Source organism: Schistocerca nitens, chromosome 3 (assembly GCF_023898315.1).
Source record: "Schistocerca nitens isolate TAMUIC-IGC-003100 chromosome 3, iqSchNite1.1, whole genome shotgun sequence".
Lineage (NCBI taxonomy): Eukaryota > Metazoa > Arthropoda > Insecta > Orthoptera > Acrididae > Schistocerca > Schistocerca nitens.
Genome location: NC_064616.1, coordinates 902796096 through 902812367, shown reverse-complemented (window position 1 = coordinate 902812367; position 16272 = coordinate 902796096). Strand labels below are relative to the sequence as shown.

General features: G+C 42.6%; 1 protein-coding gene across 1 annotated transcript in view; it reads right to left on the bottom strand.

The window, feature by feature from the left end:
* Positions 1-16272, bottom strand: part of LOC126249471 (uncharacterized) — a 293036-nt gene that overhangs the window by 233959 nt on the left and 42805 nt on the right. Inside the window, exon 3 of the mRNA XM_049951125.1 lies at positions 3523-3564. Coding sequence (XP_049807082.1) covers positions 3523-3564 — 42 coding nt within the window. The remainder of the gene's footprint in view (positions 1-3522; positions 3565-16272) is intronic.

Here is a 16272-nt window from a genome sequence, read left to right as displayed (position 1 = left end):
CGTTTGCTGTGATCCCCTCAGTGCCCCCCAGGCCATTTAAGAGATGTATCCAGCAGAAAAAAATACTTCAAATGAGTCATGACTCCACGATGCAACTCAATGTCCAGACAAAGAAAGCAGTATTCTGTAGTGCACCTGGGCAAGTCAGGATGCAGCAAAATGGGGTATCACAGACAAGGAAGCGTGATAGGGAAACACAGCAGAGACACGTACTATACTCTTACGAGCCAGTTCTTCGCTGTTAAGTGATTAAGTTATAAAGCCATATGAAGGTGGAATGGCCGAAAACGTCGAGAAATAAGCTGCGGTCTGCAAAATCAACGGTCCGGTCGTGGTGATTTTCCTTCTCGTCACAAAGGGGGGGGATGAAAAAGCACTGACCCGTCTCCGTTTAATAATTTCTCCTAGCGTTCTCTATTTGCTTTTCTCCAAACTTTTTAGAACTGACACACAAAACCTTTTATAGGTTATTTGCTTAAGTGTGTGTGTGTGTGTGTGTGTGTGTGTGTGTGTGTGTGTGTGTGTGTGTGTGTACTTCAAAAGAGAACTTTTAGAAAATACAGTGCCGGAGAAATACACAGCACACTCAAAGACTGTGTTCGGTGACGCCAGAGTATAATATGTGCATAATGAGAGGTTGTAGTGTTAGTGATTTATTTGTCACGGTCATCGGCCATCAGATGGGGCTTAGGAGACCTGTCTGTGCTCCTTCTGTTTTGACTCTGCAGGCAGTAACTGTGCTCAGTTTAGAGGTGAAGAATGTCGGCAACATTTATTCTAGGGTATAGCTGTGGCCCATCAACGAGTACTTCGTCCTATTGAACAGGTTCAGCCATTTACACGGGGTCGCACTGTGGGCTTTCGGGAAGTTGGATACATGTATCGAAGGATTGTTGCACATCTTAAGTACAATGTACTGGCGGTGTGTCGCTGCTTTCGGCAGTGGTCTATGGAACATTCCCACAGCTGGGTAGACCATATTCTGGACTTCCGAGTAGTACAGGTACGCGTCAAGGTCGACGCATTAGGCAAGGATCGGTGGCTGAGAGAACTTTATCCAGGGACGAAATCGGGGCATATGTTGCACCTGCTGTGTCATCACGGGACGTTGGGAACCGTCTGGTGGCTGCAATACTAAGATAAAGTGTGCTCTGGTCAGGCTACCATAGCACCGTGACACCACCCAGCATGGCTACTCTGATGTCGTGAAAGAGTTGACTGGAGAGCGGAATGGCGTCCTGTTGTCTTCGATAATGAGAGTGGGTTCTGTCTTTATGTGAGTGGTGTACGTACACGTGTATGGCATAGACCTTGTGGGTTGCAGATTCCAGTGTGCATTCGCCCACGACGAGCAGGTCTCACCCCTGATTCATGGGGTGGGGTGCCATCAGTTACAATTACCAGTCACATTCGATGTTTCTGCAGTGTAAAGTAACCAGTGCCCGCTACGTTGCACAGACTGCCATTTCTTCGACAGGATAGTTCATGTGCAGATGTGGCTGCTGCGACGCAGTGTGCGGCAACTGCCCTGACCAGTAAGATCACCAGATCCCTCGCCAATTGAAAAAGTTTGGGACATCATAAAGTGGGACCTTACTGGTTCAGGGCATGCGAGAACAATTGCAGAATTGTAACAAAAGGAGGATGTTTCTTGGGACAATCTATCCGCAGGATGCAATTCGTCACCTTTTTAAATGTTTGCGTGAGGGAATACACGTCTGTGTTGCCACCAAAAGGGAAGAGAGGGTGCACTTTGTATTGATGCGGCTGTTCAGGCACACTTTACTGGGGCATATGTGCTTCATTTGGTCTGAATCTGTTACTATATACTCCTACGATGATGAACTACGTTTCACCTCACTTGTCAATAAAATGACCTTGTCTTTGAGTATGTTGCATTATTTTTCTGGCAGTGTATTTTACCATTTAATTCTACAATTTTTAACACACTTACTCGTTTTGGTCATATTCGTCTCCATAGGTCCCCATTACGGTCGGAGGAAGGCAACGGCAAACCACCTCCAGTAGGACCTTGCCTAGTACAGCGGTGCGGGTCTCCCGCATCGTTCCCCTACGCTCCGTCACGGAGTATGGGACTTCATCATCATCATCAGGTCTTACTATGGGCGATAAGGAATCCGACGTGTGAACATAAATAATTGTGTGATTTCTGTCATAGATGGAAATGGATTATTTCAGCCACAACCAGGCCGATGGCGATATTTCGGTCCACATAGTGTACTCAATAGTCCCTTTCGCATAGTATATTCGTATCGTAAAGAAATAGTTGCTTATACTGGAGCCTGAACTTCACTTTTATCATATGTTTCTCTACTGTGTGACCTGCAGTATATAATATGTCACAGTAGGACATTATGCAGAGAACTGGAGACAGTATGCTGCTTGATATTTTAACTGTACTAAAATAAAATATCAAACTGCATGCTATCTCAATTTCCCTGTATAATCTTCACTTTTATCATGAATACCATTCGAAGGACTATCCCAACTGTTCACAGTAGAAACGCCGACAAATTTACTGCTGTGATGGTGTTAAACAGATGTTGTATAAGGACTACCGAGAATTTAGATTCTTTTGTGCAAGACTTTGAGACACAGAACTATTCAACAAAGGACGTTTATCGGTGACGAGATATGTCTAGATGAGTGTGTACTTTCCTTATAACGATATCATTCTATCATTTGTTGATCTCCCGCGGTTATCCACAGCATTCGTGGCAATGTACGGCATGAAGTGGCTATAGGTGTGTCAAAGTGATGGAGAATTCGCAAGAATGTTTAGCCTACCTTCTTCGTGCTGACTTCGGAACTTCTTACTTGATCAAGACGTGCTCCAAGCACATAGTACCGTAGAATGTTTGCTATGATCGAACGCAATGGACTGTAATATCGAATGTTTTCTGGTTCTTGGCACAACAATTATATTGAAACACGGCTGCCCCTGATGGTTTTCCTATTTTGGTAGAGAAACACCAATATGTGAATAGTATTATAAATGCTCCTAACTACATTTCTACGCTCTACACAAATAAGTTATATTTACGCCTTTCTACGAGAGTGTTTATATTAGGTAACGGTTCTTGTCGTTTAACTAACAACAGTTGTAACTAGCTGTGTCATTCTATGATACCTCAAAAAATAAAAGAAAAATAATTGCGGAAGAATACGTGGAAAGTTAATTAGGCATCAATGTGGGGTGTGGAAACAAGTACAAAGTAAATATTTTCAGATAGTAGGACAGTGTGGGAAACAAAGACGAAAAGCTTAAAACTATACCATTCCATGCTTCCTTATGAAGAAACAGAGGAGAAATTATGTAGAATCTTCGTGTCAGTCAGGAAGGCTGATGGAAAAGTTTTTATATTTTCTTAGGAAAATTTCAAATAGAAATACGTCTCTCGCTGTTACAGGGCTACGACAAATATTAGTTAATGAGTAAGAAGGCCTTACAGGGAAATATGGAGAGAGTGAAACGTAACGCACAAAAAAAGAGATAGTTACCTGTGTCAGATACAGCAAGACTTGTCGTTGAACCATCAATATCTGTAAGAAAAATATTCACAATTACTTAAGACTGAAGATGTTTCACAGAAAACGCTTAGATGATTTGAACAGTAATCTTCTAAATTGCGTACGATTTGCAGTGCTGCTTGTGGACAGTTTCTGTCGAGCGTTAGGAATTTTGACAGTGCGGTTCTTTTGCATTAATGGCGCTCCTTACTTCATGCGACATGCTTCTGGTGTGGAAGGCTTCTCGTGGTTATTTGACATAAAGTACCTGAATGGAGATTCCCACAGTACTTACATCATTCAGCGTTTGTTCTGGCGGAGTCACAACGTTCGGACACAGGTATCTTTGGTGCATCAGTCTTACGGGGATTCACCGCGAACGAGAATAGAAAATGATGGATGAATTGTAACTCATACACTAAATGTTCGGTGTCTCTGCTACACTGAGGTCGGGCAAGAATACTTCCCCCACCGTAGATGATTCTCTGCGGAAAGATGAGTGAATTATGATTTATCTCCTCTTCTTTACTGCTGGTGAGTGGAAATTACAGCGAGTAGCAGGAATGAATGAATGCATGCCATGCTTGTAGTGCTACACATCTACCACTAGCAGTCGGTGAATGCTATTATTCACAGTGTGCAGCATTTGCATAATACCTAATGTAGAAATAGAACATGTAGCAAAATCGACACAGAAATTTGAAAAATTGATCCTATAGGGAAGGTATCTGATCAGTACTGCTCGAGATGTCTAACACAACATGCATAAAACTGCAAGAAAACCTAAATATCTTAGAGAGAATAAAGAATTCCACATCAAATTTCTATTAACGTTTCTCAATTCTTTTTCCATTGATGTAACAAAATCTTAGTAGTCAATTTATTAAATCGCAGCAAAAACGTAATAATTCATTATAACTCTCTCTTATACTCTCGTGCTGACATGAAAGTAAGCAAGTTGGAGATCTACGGCTGGATTCCGAATTTCCAAGCAGACAGAACTCAATTCATTACTCTTAACGGAATGAAATCTACGGATGTAAATATAATTTCGGGATTAACCAAAGAGAATGTCATGTAGCCTTTATTATTTACCATATACACAAATCAGGGACAGCCAAGAATACTGCTCGCAAACTGTGCCGCCCTGACATGAGTGCTGTAGCACTCAACCTCGCTGCATATTTCCCCCACTGCCACAGAACACTATCTGGGGGGGGGGGGGGGAAGGGGGTTCGGGTTCGAATGCGCCGCTTTTAATTGGCAGTGCAGTCGCATTTCACCCGACTTCGTTTTATATTTCACATTTCGCAGCAACATAGATCACAAACGAAACAAGTTATCGGTATTATTTAACTATCTTTTTCGCGCTGAAGACATAACTTTTAACTGTTGCAAACTGTCGGCATACGGACAGACGCAAACAGTTTCAGAGATTTTCGCACTTAGCTTGAAACGCAATCGTGACATATTTAGTTTCAGAATACAAAAAAGGTCTTTCACACAAATATATCGATCGAAATATTGTAGCACTTTTGCAAATTCATTATGGAGTCGTGGGAACTCTACCAGAGGAAAGCAACTGAGACGTCCTGGACGGTTTTAACGTAAAAAGACGTGTCATTAAAATGGGAATTACCTTGCAGGACGATCAGTTACAGCTGCATATACAAAGGGGCAGTGTCCTCAAAACGTTTAGAAAACTATCCGTTTAATTTGTAATATCTCTTTGCGGCAGTCCGCTAATCTGTACAAATAAAATGCCTCGTATTTTTGGGAGCGTTGTATAATCAGTCGGGAAACCTCAGATCAAGCGGATATTTGGCTTTGATGAAGTTTAACCTTCCGAAGAAATAATGGAGCTCTTGGATTATTAAATGCAGGTTCGTATCCAGTCTTTCGGAAGTTCCCTTCTGATTAACAACTACGCAATATATCGATGAATATCATTAATTCTCAAAAGTCGAATACACACCTTTTGTGTGAAGGAGCCATATATATGTATTTCACTTCTAATCGTACAATTTCGTATCCGTTATCTTCTGTCACAAATCTCAATAATCAGATTACAGTTCTTCAAACCAAGTTCAGGCTAATCGGCACGAAGACAATCTCGGAAGCTCTCTTTCTTTTTTTTCTAACAACCACCAGAGAGAGTACTACAAAGAATACTTATGCGCTCATGGCATAGCTATTGTATGAAACTACTTTTCGCATGGATTCTGTGAGTATGAAGATAGAAAATTAGTAAACGTCATTCAAGGGTAGAATTGTATCTGCATAATTCATCGTATATAAAGAGATATTACAAATTCTTTCAAAGCCACAATGAATACTTCAAACCTCGCACTTTCTTTAATGGCGATGATGGATGAGCTTTGGGAACTGGACTGTGTTTGACTCTTCTGTAACGCGATTATATTTTTAAATGGCTCTCCATCAAATCAGAAAGTTGTTCCTCACCTTGAAATGTCTCACTGTAGGCAATGTGCAATCCAGTTAAAATGCGACGTCTGCAATCCATTCCGGATGTTCCAAGCGTGCCCGTTGATTTAACCAACTTACTTTGCAGTTGTATATTGAGTCTCCAAATTTTTTGTTAAGTTCCATAGAAAACTATTGCAATTGACAGTGGAGTAATGCGAGCTACTTCATAAATCTTACTACTCATATAAGCAGTTTCTTCACGTGCTGTAAGTATAAAAATTTAGCATAGAGTGATTCTTGATGCACAAACAATGAATCCTGTCCGTCGAGCGTTAAAATGTTTTGCTTTTTCATTGTCAACTAAATCTTTAAATTCTTTCTGCACGATACTGTACTATCGTTTCACAGCAAATAGTCACTTGTGCGTCTGTATAATATATACTGATAATTCTCATCCCTCTCTTCTGTCATTCCCATTCATTTTGATTGCTTGTAACGATAGATCGCTAGACTCTCTCTGTTTGTGCAAACAGTCTTGAACCTGTGAAAGTCCTTCATAACACGAAAAAATAGCGAAGAGTAAACAGCGCCGGCCGGAGTGGCCGAGCTGTTCTAGGCGCTACAGTCTGGAACCGCGCGACCACTACGGTCGCAGGTTCGAATCCTGCTTCGGGTATGGATGTGTGTGATGTCCTTAGGTTAGTTAGGTTTAAGTAGTTCTAAGTTCTAGGGGACTGATGCCCACAGCAGTAAAGTCCCATAGTGCTCATAACCATTTTAGTAAACAGCGCTGACAACACGATTCTGCCGTACTGACGAGAGTTGTGCCGACTAAAAAATGCCACATCGCAGTACTTAATCCAGTGTCCTTCTGTAACGATTACTTCCAGGAAGGAACGAGCGCAGGTGAGACAAGCCGAGCTTCAGCCCGCTCGCGGCCAGTCCATCCGACCCGCGTGAAGTTCGGCACGCCGTGGCCGGCCCTGACATAAATGATACAGTGTACCGTGAATATCAGGGATTCGGTAAAACTTCAAATCTCCGACATCGCTGCGGCTGGAAAAAGATCCTGCAAGAACGGGACCAACGACGACCGAAGACAATCGTTCACCGTGACAGAAGTTCAACCCTTCCGCAGATTACTGCAGATTTCAATGCTGGGCCATCAACAAGAGTCAGCGTGCTAACCATTCAACGAAACATCATCGGTAAGGGCTTTCGGAGCCGAAGGCCCACACGTGTACCCTTGATGTACGACACAAAGCTTTACCCCTCGCCTGGGCCCGTCAACACCGACATTGGGTTGTTGATGACTGGAAACATGTTGCCTGGTCGGACGACTCTCGTTTCAAATTGTGTCGAGCGGATGGACGAGTACGGCTATGGACATAACCTCATGAATCTACGGACCCTGCATGTCAGCAGGAGACTGTTCAAGCTGGTGGAGGCTCTGTAATGGTTTGGGGCATGTGCAACTAGAGTGATTAGGACCCCTGATACGTCTAGATACGACTCTGAGAGGTGACACATGCGTAAGAACCCTGTCTGATCAACCGAGCGACGTGGGCAGTGGCTAGCACACTGGACTCGCATTCGGGAGGACGACGGTTCAATCCCGCGTCCGGCCATCCTGATTTAGGTTTTCCGTGATTTCCCTAAATCGCTCCAGGCAAACGCCGAGGTGGTTCCTTGGAAAGGGCACGGCCGACTTCCTTCCCCGACCTTCCCTAATCCGCTGAGACCGATAACCTCACTGTCTGGCCTCCTCCCTCAGTCAATCCAAGCCAACCCTGTCTGATCACCTGCATCCATTCATGTCCATTGTACATTCTGATGGACTTGGACAATTACAGCAGGGCAATGCGACAGCCCACATGTCCAGAATTGCTATAGAGTGGCTCCAGCAACATTTTTTTTTTTTTAGTTTAGAAACTTCCGCTGACCACCAAACTCCTCAACCATGAACATTATTGAGCATATCTGGGATGGCTTGGAACGTGCTGTTCAGAAGAGATCTCCACCATCTCGTACTCTTATGAATTTATGTACCGCCCTGCAGGATGCGTAGTGTCACACATTAGCCGAGTCCATGCCACGTCGTGTTGCGGCACTTCTGCATGCTCTCAGAAGCCTTACACGATATTAGGTAGATGTACCAGTTTTTTTGGCTCTTCAGTGTAAATGTAAGACATTCAAAGGACACTTCATATATGCCTTGAGAAGTGGTCACGACGGGGAGCTTTGAGAAATTAGAGCTCATAAGGAGTTTTACCAATACTCGTGCTTCCTATGCACCATTCGCGAATGGAAAGGGGAGAGGTGAAACTAAATAAGTAATCCCCACCTCACAACAGTTCAAATGCTCTGTTCAAAGTAAAGGTCGTGAACACTTTCGAAAATTTAAGCTTTGCAACAAAATATTGCTTTAGTTTTGGGGAGAGTTTAATGTTTCAGTGTGCTGAAAGTAGACTGTACAGAATAAATTCAAACGCCAAGAATATCATGTTTTGCAAATCAAACTGCCGTTTCCTGGTGCTAGTTACTTTATTTATTCCATACACTTTTCGCCTTCTCCTGTTCTAAGGCATCATCAGTGGGATCTATAACGATACAGTTTTGTTAGTTACAGATTATCAAACAGTTCACTTCGCGATTTTTTGTAAAAAAATTAATTACTTAAGATTTTCTGATCTGCGTTTCCTCAAATCTGCTCTGGAGGTCGCAGTGATAAAAGTGGTAGTGCGACCTCCAGAGCAGATGTGAGGAAACGCAGATCAGAAAATCGTAAGTAATTAATATTTTACAAAAAATCGCGAAGTGAACTGTTTGATAATCTATAACTAACAAAACTGTATCGTTGTAGATCCCAGTGATGATGCCTTAGAACAGGAGAAGGCGAAACGCGTATGGGATAAATAAAGTAACTAGCACCAGGAAAAGGCAGTTTGATTTGCAAAACAAGTATTTATATGCTTGCTGTGGAGGATGGCCACACAAACAAACTTGCCAGGAATATCTTTTTACCGTAATTCAAAAAACACTAAGGACCACTTGCTGACCTCTATTCATATCAACTTCAACATACACCATAACACTTCCCTCAATAATACTTTTCTGTCTTAGATGTCAGGGATCGCTGAGTTTTGTTCCCAATAATAACAGGTTTACGATCTACGAACAATCGATCCTCGGAACTATCAATGTTACAACCTCGTCAGTTTAGAAGCTGACTAGTGTCCACATGTGAAAATAAGTTCATTTGACAAGGGTAGGCTACTTAGCTGACAAATTATTTTGCAACAAAGATCCATATGAAACTTAATTGCTTGTGAGTACGAATCAAGTTACTATTAACATCCTTCGGATTCCAGATAAAAGTTGTTATTGGCGCAGTTTCATTGTTCTCCTTGCAACATAAAGATATCTAATTTTTTACGACACTGTATTTTCAGAAAATGGTGTAAGAAGCTGTCACAAGCCCACAGTGCGAGCTCCTGGTAATCCTCTACACATCACCGAGGACAGAGAAGAAGCTGCGTAGGGTCCACACGCATACGCTACGTAATTTTTGAATGACTTTTGTAATATGACATTCACTGTTTCAGCTTCAAAGAGACTAGTGCGTGACGTATGAAAAGTAATTATTTTTAGAAGTCAGCTCTCAACGCATGTGATTTCTCCTACTAGCTCATGAACATTACCGTAAAAAGTGTAATAATCTGTATCCTAACAGTAATATAACTTTCTCCAGATAATTAAGTCTGAATGAATACTGAAGAGTAGAAACGTACCATAAACTTAATAATATCGCAAGAAACTGAAGGAATATAAGGTCTGCCAGTACTTTCATATTACTTGCAGTGGTTTCATATCACTCACATTTGAACCTACAGAACGACGCAAAATGTGTCTAGTTCGTGAAAATTATGTAGAAATAGTTTTCTAGTGTCCCTGTATTGATGCCTTGCTCCAAATCTAATGTATTTGCTATCGTCCACAGAGCGTAAGACACTTCCACGACCCTAAATGTAACTGAAGATTTTTGCATCCGACTCTGTAGGCACCTGACTTGACAGTTACAGAATGTGCTTATAGGGCTCTAGGTTTCTTTGTGAATCGTTGATTGCGAGGATATATCCTGTCTGTACTATAAAAATAAATGTACTGGAGGCTGGATGGCGAGCGGTTTCTATGATCTTGATAAGAACCTACAATTTATTTGGAAGATACCACGGTTTTTGCGACGCTACGGTCAGTTTCGAGCTCAAAGGTAATGTAAAGACACTATCAGAAAGTTTTCTAGTTGGATCTTTCACTTACATGAAGGAGATGAGAAGTAAGAAAACTGAAAATTAAATTTTCACTCGCGTACCTGGAATACACTTCCCTGGAAAACTTAAGGGAGAAAGAGATGAAGTGACGTATATTAACAAATTGGTGTAAATAAATGAAAATGCGGGAGGATGCTGGCAGGGGTCTCACAGTCGTGCACAGGAAGCTGGATGTCACATGACGTATAAGATCAGCCGTGATTATAGCGCCAAATGCGGCTGGCCCCGCAACATGAGATAGTTGTAGAAACGGGAAAAGATAGGGTGTGCCAGACAGTGAGCAGTTACAGAGCGCTGTTGACGTTTTGTGCATTATAACATGGCCCACAGACCACACTTGAATTCACACGTGGAAGAATAATCGGGATACTGGAATAGGGAGGAAGGATGACGAGTGTAGCCAAGGAACTTCGGACTGTTGACAACATCGTTTAACGCGCGTGGGGAGCCTGCCGGAACACATGCACTGCTGTCCAGCAGCAGATGACTGCAACATCGTGCAACAGGCAAGAAGAGACCCATGTCAAACAGCGGATGCAGTTGCAACCACATCTGATTGCAATACACGTTATCTCACGCTCCACCGTTGCACTAAGACTGCACTGGGGTCATCTCTTTGCCTGATGACCAGTACGTTGTGTTCCGTTGACACCTACACATCGGCGGCAATGTCTGTGATGGCGCCGAGAGCATAGGGACTAACCAACGAGGAGTGGATCTTCTCGGATGAGAGCAAATTCAGTCTGAGTAGTGGTTCCGGACCTGCCCTCGTGTAGCGAGAGGTGGAGGCACGTAATGCAACCACGAACATTGTCCATCATGATTGCGCCGGCCGAAGTGGCCGCGCGGTTCTGGCGCTGCAGTCTGGAACCGCGAGACCGCTACGGTCGCAGGTTCGAATCCTGCCTCGGGCATGGATGTGTGTGATGTCCTTAGGTTAGTTAGGTTTAACTAGTTCTAAGTTCTAGGGGACTAATGACCTCAGCAGTTGAGTCCCATAGTGCTCAGAGCCATTTGAACCATCATGATTGCTTTGGTGGTTCAGGTATTCCGGTGAGGAGATGCATAATTTGACATGGACGCACTGACCTCCAAATCTGAACACGGTACACTCACGGAACAAAGCTATTGTGACACTGTACTCCTTCCGAGGTGCGTCTTTTCAGCTGTGCGTTACAACCTGGCTTCATTTTTATGAATGAGAATGCACGGCCACATCGAACAGCGCAGGTGGAAGAGCTCGTGGAACAGAGGATATTCGGCAAATGGACTGGCCTTCTCGTTCCCCGACTTAAATCCGTTCGAGTACGTGTGGGATGCGTTTGTGAAGCATATTTCAGTACGTCCACATGCAACAACGACCATAAAGCAATTGTCAACAGGGCTGCTGGAGGAATGAAACGCCCTACCACAAGTACTCCTTACCAACTTTATGGCCAACACGGGAGCATGTTGCAAAACATGCGTTACCGTCCGTGGTGGTTACACGTCCTATGTCCCATCTTTTGTAATGTCCAGGGGACTATCACAAATCACGATGATCTCAATGCAATTGTCTTTGAGAAAAGTGTCATTACTGTTGGTCTTATTGCGTATTTCTTTCAGTCACCTTATGTTCTATACTGTAGCAGTTCTTTCTATGCATGGTCCAAGTTTCATCTATGTTACTTGCCAGTGACACATCGTGCGAAAGTTACTTTCATCCTGACGCTTTGCACTCCAGTGCTCTAAATCTGCACGATACTGAGTCAACAGGTAATCCGCTAAGAAACCGCCGCAAATTATGAGTGACTTTTCCAGCAATAAATAGAAACCACTTTAGGGATGCTGTATGTCGTAGTTCTCTCTTATCTCGGGGAGGCTGTATCTACAGGACCTATGATACTACACATGCGAAGAAATCATTCTGAATAAATAATGGTTCTGTGAACGGGAACATTGCGCTACTTGTAGCTAATGCTAAAGGAAGAATAAATATATACATCCACTGTCAGCGAGCGCTATCCTTAGTCCTAAAGTAAAACAACGCAGGAAAAGTAGTAAGAAGTTCTAAAGAAAGTTAAGTGTATAGCTAGTCTCCTCTACTATTTATTTGTCCGGTTTGTGAGAGTGAATTGTTAATAATTTTTTCTCTCCCCATTGTTGCTCTTAATTGCAGATAATTTTTTGCTGCTAGTCAATCTAGGTTTAGGTTGATTTTAAGTGATACGGCATTGATTGTTAATATGCGTTCACAGTTCCATCTGCATATGGACTGAGAGTAGAACGACTATATTTATCCCTCTGAGAACGCCATAATCTCAAATTGTTTTCGTGATATCTACACGAGATATACGATGCAGGAAATAAATTGTTGCACTTTTTGCTTCGAATGTAAGTTCCCTTAATTTGGGAAACATGGTGTGAGGGCGACAACGATTCATATTTACGCTTGCTGTACATCTGTGATAGACTGTTGCATGGACTACGCCGACCTGTGACGACCCTGACAGTTCGTTCGATATCTGGTTTCAGTCCCGGTTGACGGAGACAACCAAACAATGGAGCAGTTATCAAGGGCATTTCGTTTAAACTTTGCTTGACATATACCATGCACATACTGATAATTCTTCTGAAAAATTTATTGCTTTCACGCGCTTTCCACAGTGGTGATATCACGTGTTCATTCCATTCCTTACTGCATCGTATTTTTAACCCTGCGTTTTAAACGATTCGAAGTAATGAGTTTCAGAAATGTTTGCCAATGTTTTAATGGGACGTTATCTCAAGAAGAACGAGTGCAGAGAAGAAATTGCTATTGGAACGGTCATCTAGTGGTTGAGAACAAGAATGTAAAGGCAGACGTTGCCTAAGGAATAAAAATATATGAACACGCTGTATTCCACACAACGTTGATAGCGCAAAAGACCCTGAGTAGAAACACATCGACCATTTAATTTCTCAAGGCGATGGAACGTGGGTGATTTCTAAGGGACATATATTTTTCCGATCGAGCTCTGAGCTGATTATTAGAGCACTACTTACTGCGACCATAGGATAGTCATACGCTGTACTGACGCCGTGGACATCGCTTCACTACACGCAACGTTTCGAATAATTTTCCTTCGAGGATGGGCAGAGTTATACCATCTGCAAAACAGAGAGCTAACAAAGGGAAACACGAGACGCAGAGGTGGTGGGGAGATGCCTGAGAGGCCAGCAGCCACATGGAAAGTTACGAAGGAAAATATTACGGGACGGCCATTCATATTGTGTGGGTCAGTGGAAGCCAGTAAGTGCTGGAATGACAAGCTGTATACGTGGTAATACCTTCAAATTCCTTTCCCACTGTTTCTTACACCTGGGGTATGGGCAGTCCATTTTGTATACGCTTCGTAGTTGTAGCTTATGAGGAAACTATATCTATAGACAATGGATAATCTTTTACTAAATTTTCTTAGGTAGTTGTGTATAGACATGGCTCCGACTACCGTCAAGAATAGTTTTGGCTTCTAAGCAGATTTAATCCGTTGCGGTTAGGGACACGCTAAGCCACTTAAGTAAATTAAGAGCTCTTTCTTGGAAGAGAAAGATAGATAACCCAGGTAGGAATTTACAATCTAATTAAATATTGATTGGGCTGATATGTGATGGAATACTGGTGTTCTACATCTGTGTAAAGATGTTGAGGTCGCCATATTACTGACTGAAATCGACACTGAAGATACACACTAATCAATATTAACGAATATTTTTGACTTACTCACAAATGAAAATTTGTAATCGCCCAACTGCGATTAGCTGATGGTAAACGGAATAGGAATAATTTCCCGGAAAGCATGCAGCTGCCCTATCGGTCTTCTTTATTGGTGCTCTAATATGGATACTTGCCTACTGTGAGCAGTGCTGTGTTTCATTGAGCGATCCGAGCACGCCTTCCAGATGTTCTACTTTCTTAATGCCACAAACTCTGTCTCATGATCCTGAGGAACTGTCACCACTCATTCATTCATTCATTCATTCATTCATTCATTCATTTAGTCATTCATGCATTCACACTTCGTGTTATGTAGGTTCCAAGATGGGGAAGAGCGCTATGGGAAGTGGAGCTTGTTTAAATAGATATAACCACAATGATGCTGAACTGTTTCTCCAAGGAACATGGAAATTACAATGAAAGTTCGGCGGATTGTGTCATTAAGGCAATTGCATTACTCAACTCTAGTCTTAGAAAGATCACAAACAATTCTCTAACACCAACAGCAGAGAGAATATATAGCAGAATTTGACTTTGCACACTTTCACAGCTCTTATAGAGATCAAATTACTCTTACTCTAAGCAGTGTATGCGTTGCGTAAAGCATTTCTCAATGGGATAAAGCTTTTCCATCTAAGTAAAAGTTATTTCATCTTTTGAAATACTCACTTATTCAGACTTGTGCAGGTAAGAAAAAGTGGGGCACGAGAAGGAAGAGAGGAGTGTAACATTACTTATACTTTACTGGTTAAAGTTTATGCAGACACCTGTCAGGTGATATTAAAATAAAGGACTTTGTCCATCGAAGACCACTAGAGGGGATGCGTTACGCGAAGTATTTTACGACGGGATAAACAAATTTCGTCTAAGTAAAAATTATTTCATTTTTGCCTTTCTCCCTTAGCCTAAGTGATGCAGGTAATGAAAAGGGGCATACGAGATGAAAGAGAGGGGTGCACCATTATTTACAGTTCACTGATTAAAGTTAATGTAGAGACCTGTCCGGCCATCCTAAGACAGACAACTTTGCCCAACAAAGATTGACGGTCGACCTCTGGCACATGCAGGTTGCTCCTTTCCTACTCTTAGCCCTTCACCCCAGCTCTCTCTCTCTCTCTCTCTCTCTCTCTCTCTCTCTCTCTCTCTCTCTCTTACACATACACACACAATTAGTGATTGTTTTCTCATGATACACTTAATCAATTATAAGTATTTGTCTGGAGCACACCGGCAACAACGTTTACTTCTTTGAAAATTAGTTTTCAGCGAGTCCATGATAATATAACGTTTAAAAGGGCTTAACGGCTCTCGGTTTATAATTTACAAGGTACTTGATAGCATTTCTAATACTTTCAGAGGTTATAAAAACGATATGCTTTCATTCTTGAGTTTCTCCCGGCGTATTTGATAATCAAAATATCCACGGGTGTGCTGCCGGTCTATAGTGTCCAACGGGCACAATATTTCGACGATCATATATGTCGCCATCATCAGGTGAACTGACGGACTGAGCTCCTGTGAACTTGCCGGCACGGAGATCCGTACGCTATGGCTGCTCAGAGGGAACTGGGTTCGGTCGCGGCGGCGGCGGCCGATTTAAATACCCTCCGCCCGCGGCGCGCTCCCTCCGCCGTCCGCGCCCAGCGCCACGGTCGGGCGGTGGAACAGGTTGCGATGGCGTCTGAGATGACGTCGGTGTGATGGCTCTGTCCGCCGTGGTCGTCACAACTATACGTTTGCTCGATTTACTCTAGATTAACCCAATCGCTGGTTCCCAAGCCTTGCTAAGATTATAGCCACAGTCACGGTTTATGAGGTCGTCATTGGTGCGAATTTCGATGGCCCCTCTAACAACGCTGTCCCAGTATCTCGACGTCTGTACCAGAATCCTCGTGCGATCATACTCCATGGCGTGATTTTCCGACAAACAATGTTCAGCGACCGCCGACTTGCTCGGATACATCAGTCGAGTGTGCCTCTGGTGTTCACGGCATCGATCCTCGACGGTAGACGGCATAAACACTGATAGAGTTTACAGTTTATGACGCCCGTTTCGATAGATTCATTTAAATTTACTCGGAGACTAGTTACTGAGTATTTCTTTCCTTTTTTCCCTTAAAATACTCTTTATTACATAACATTACATTACATTAATAGTTGTTCCATGGATAATGAAAACGACATTTCACAATTATGTAGAAAGTGTCAGTTTAAAATGACTTATTTACACGATATAATTAATTATTT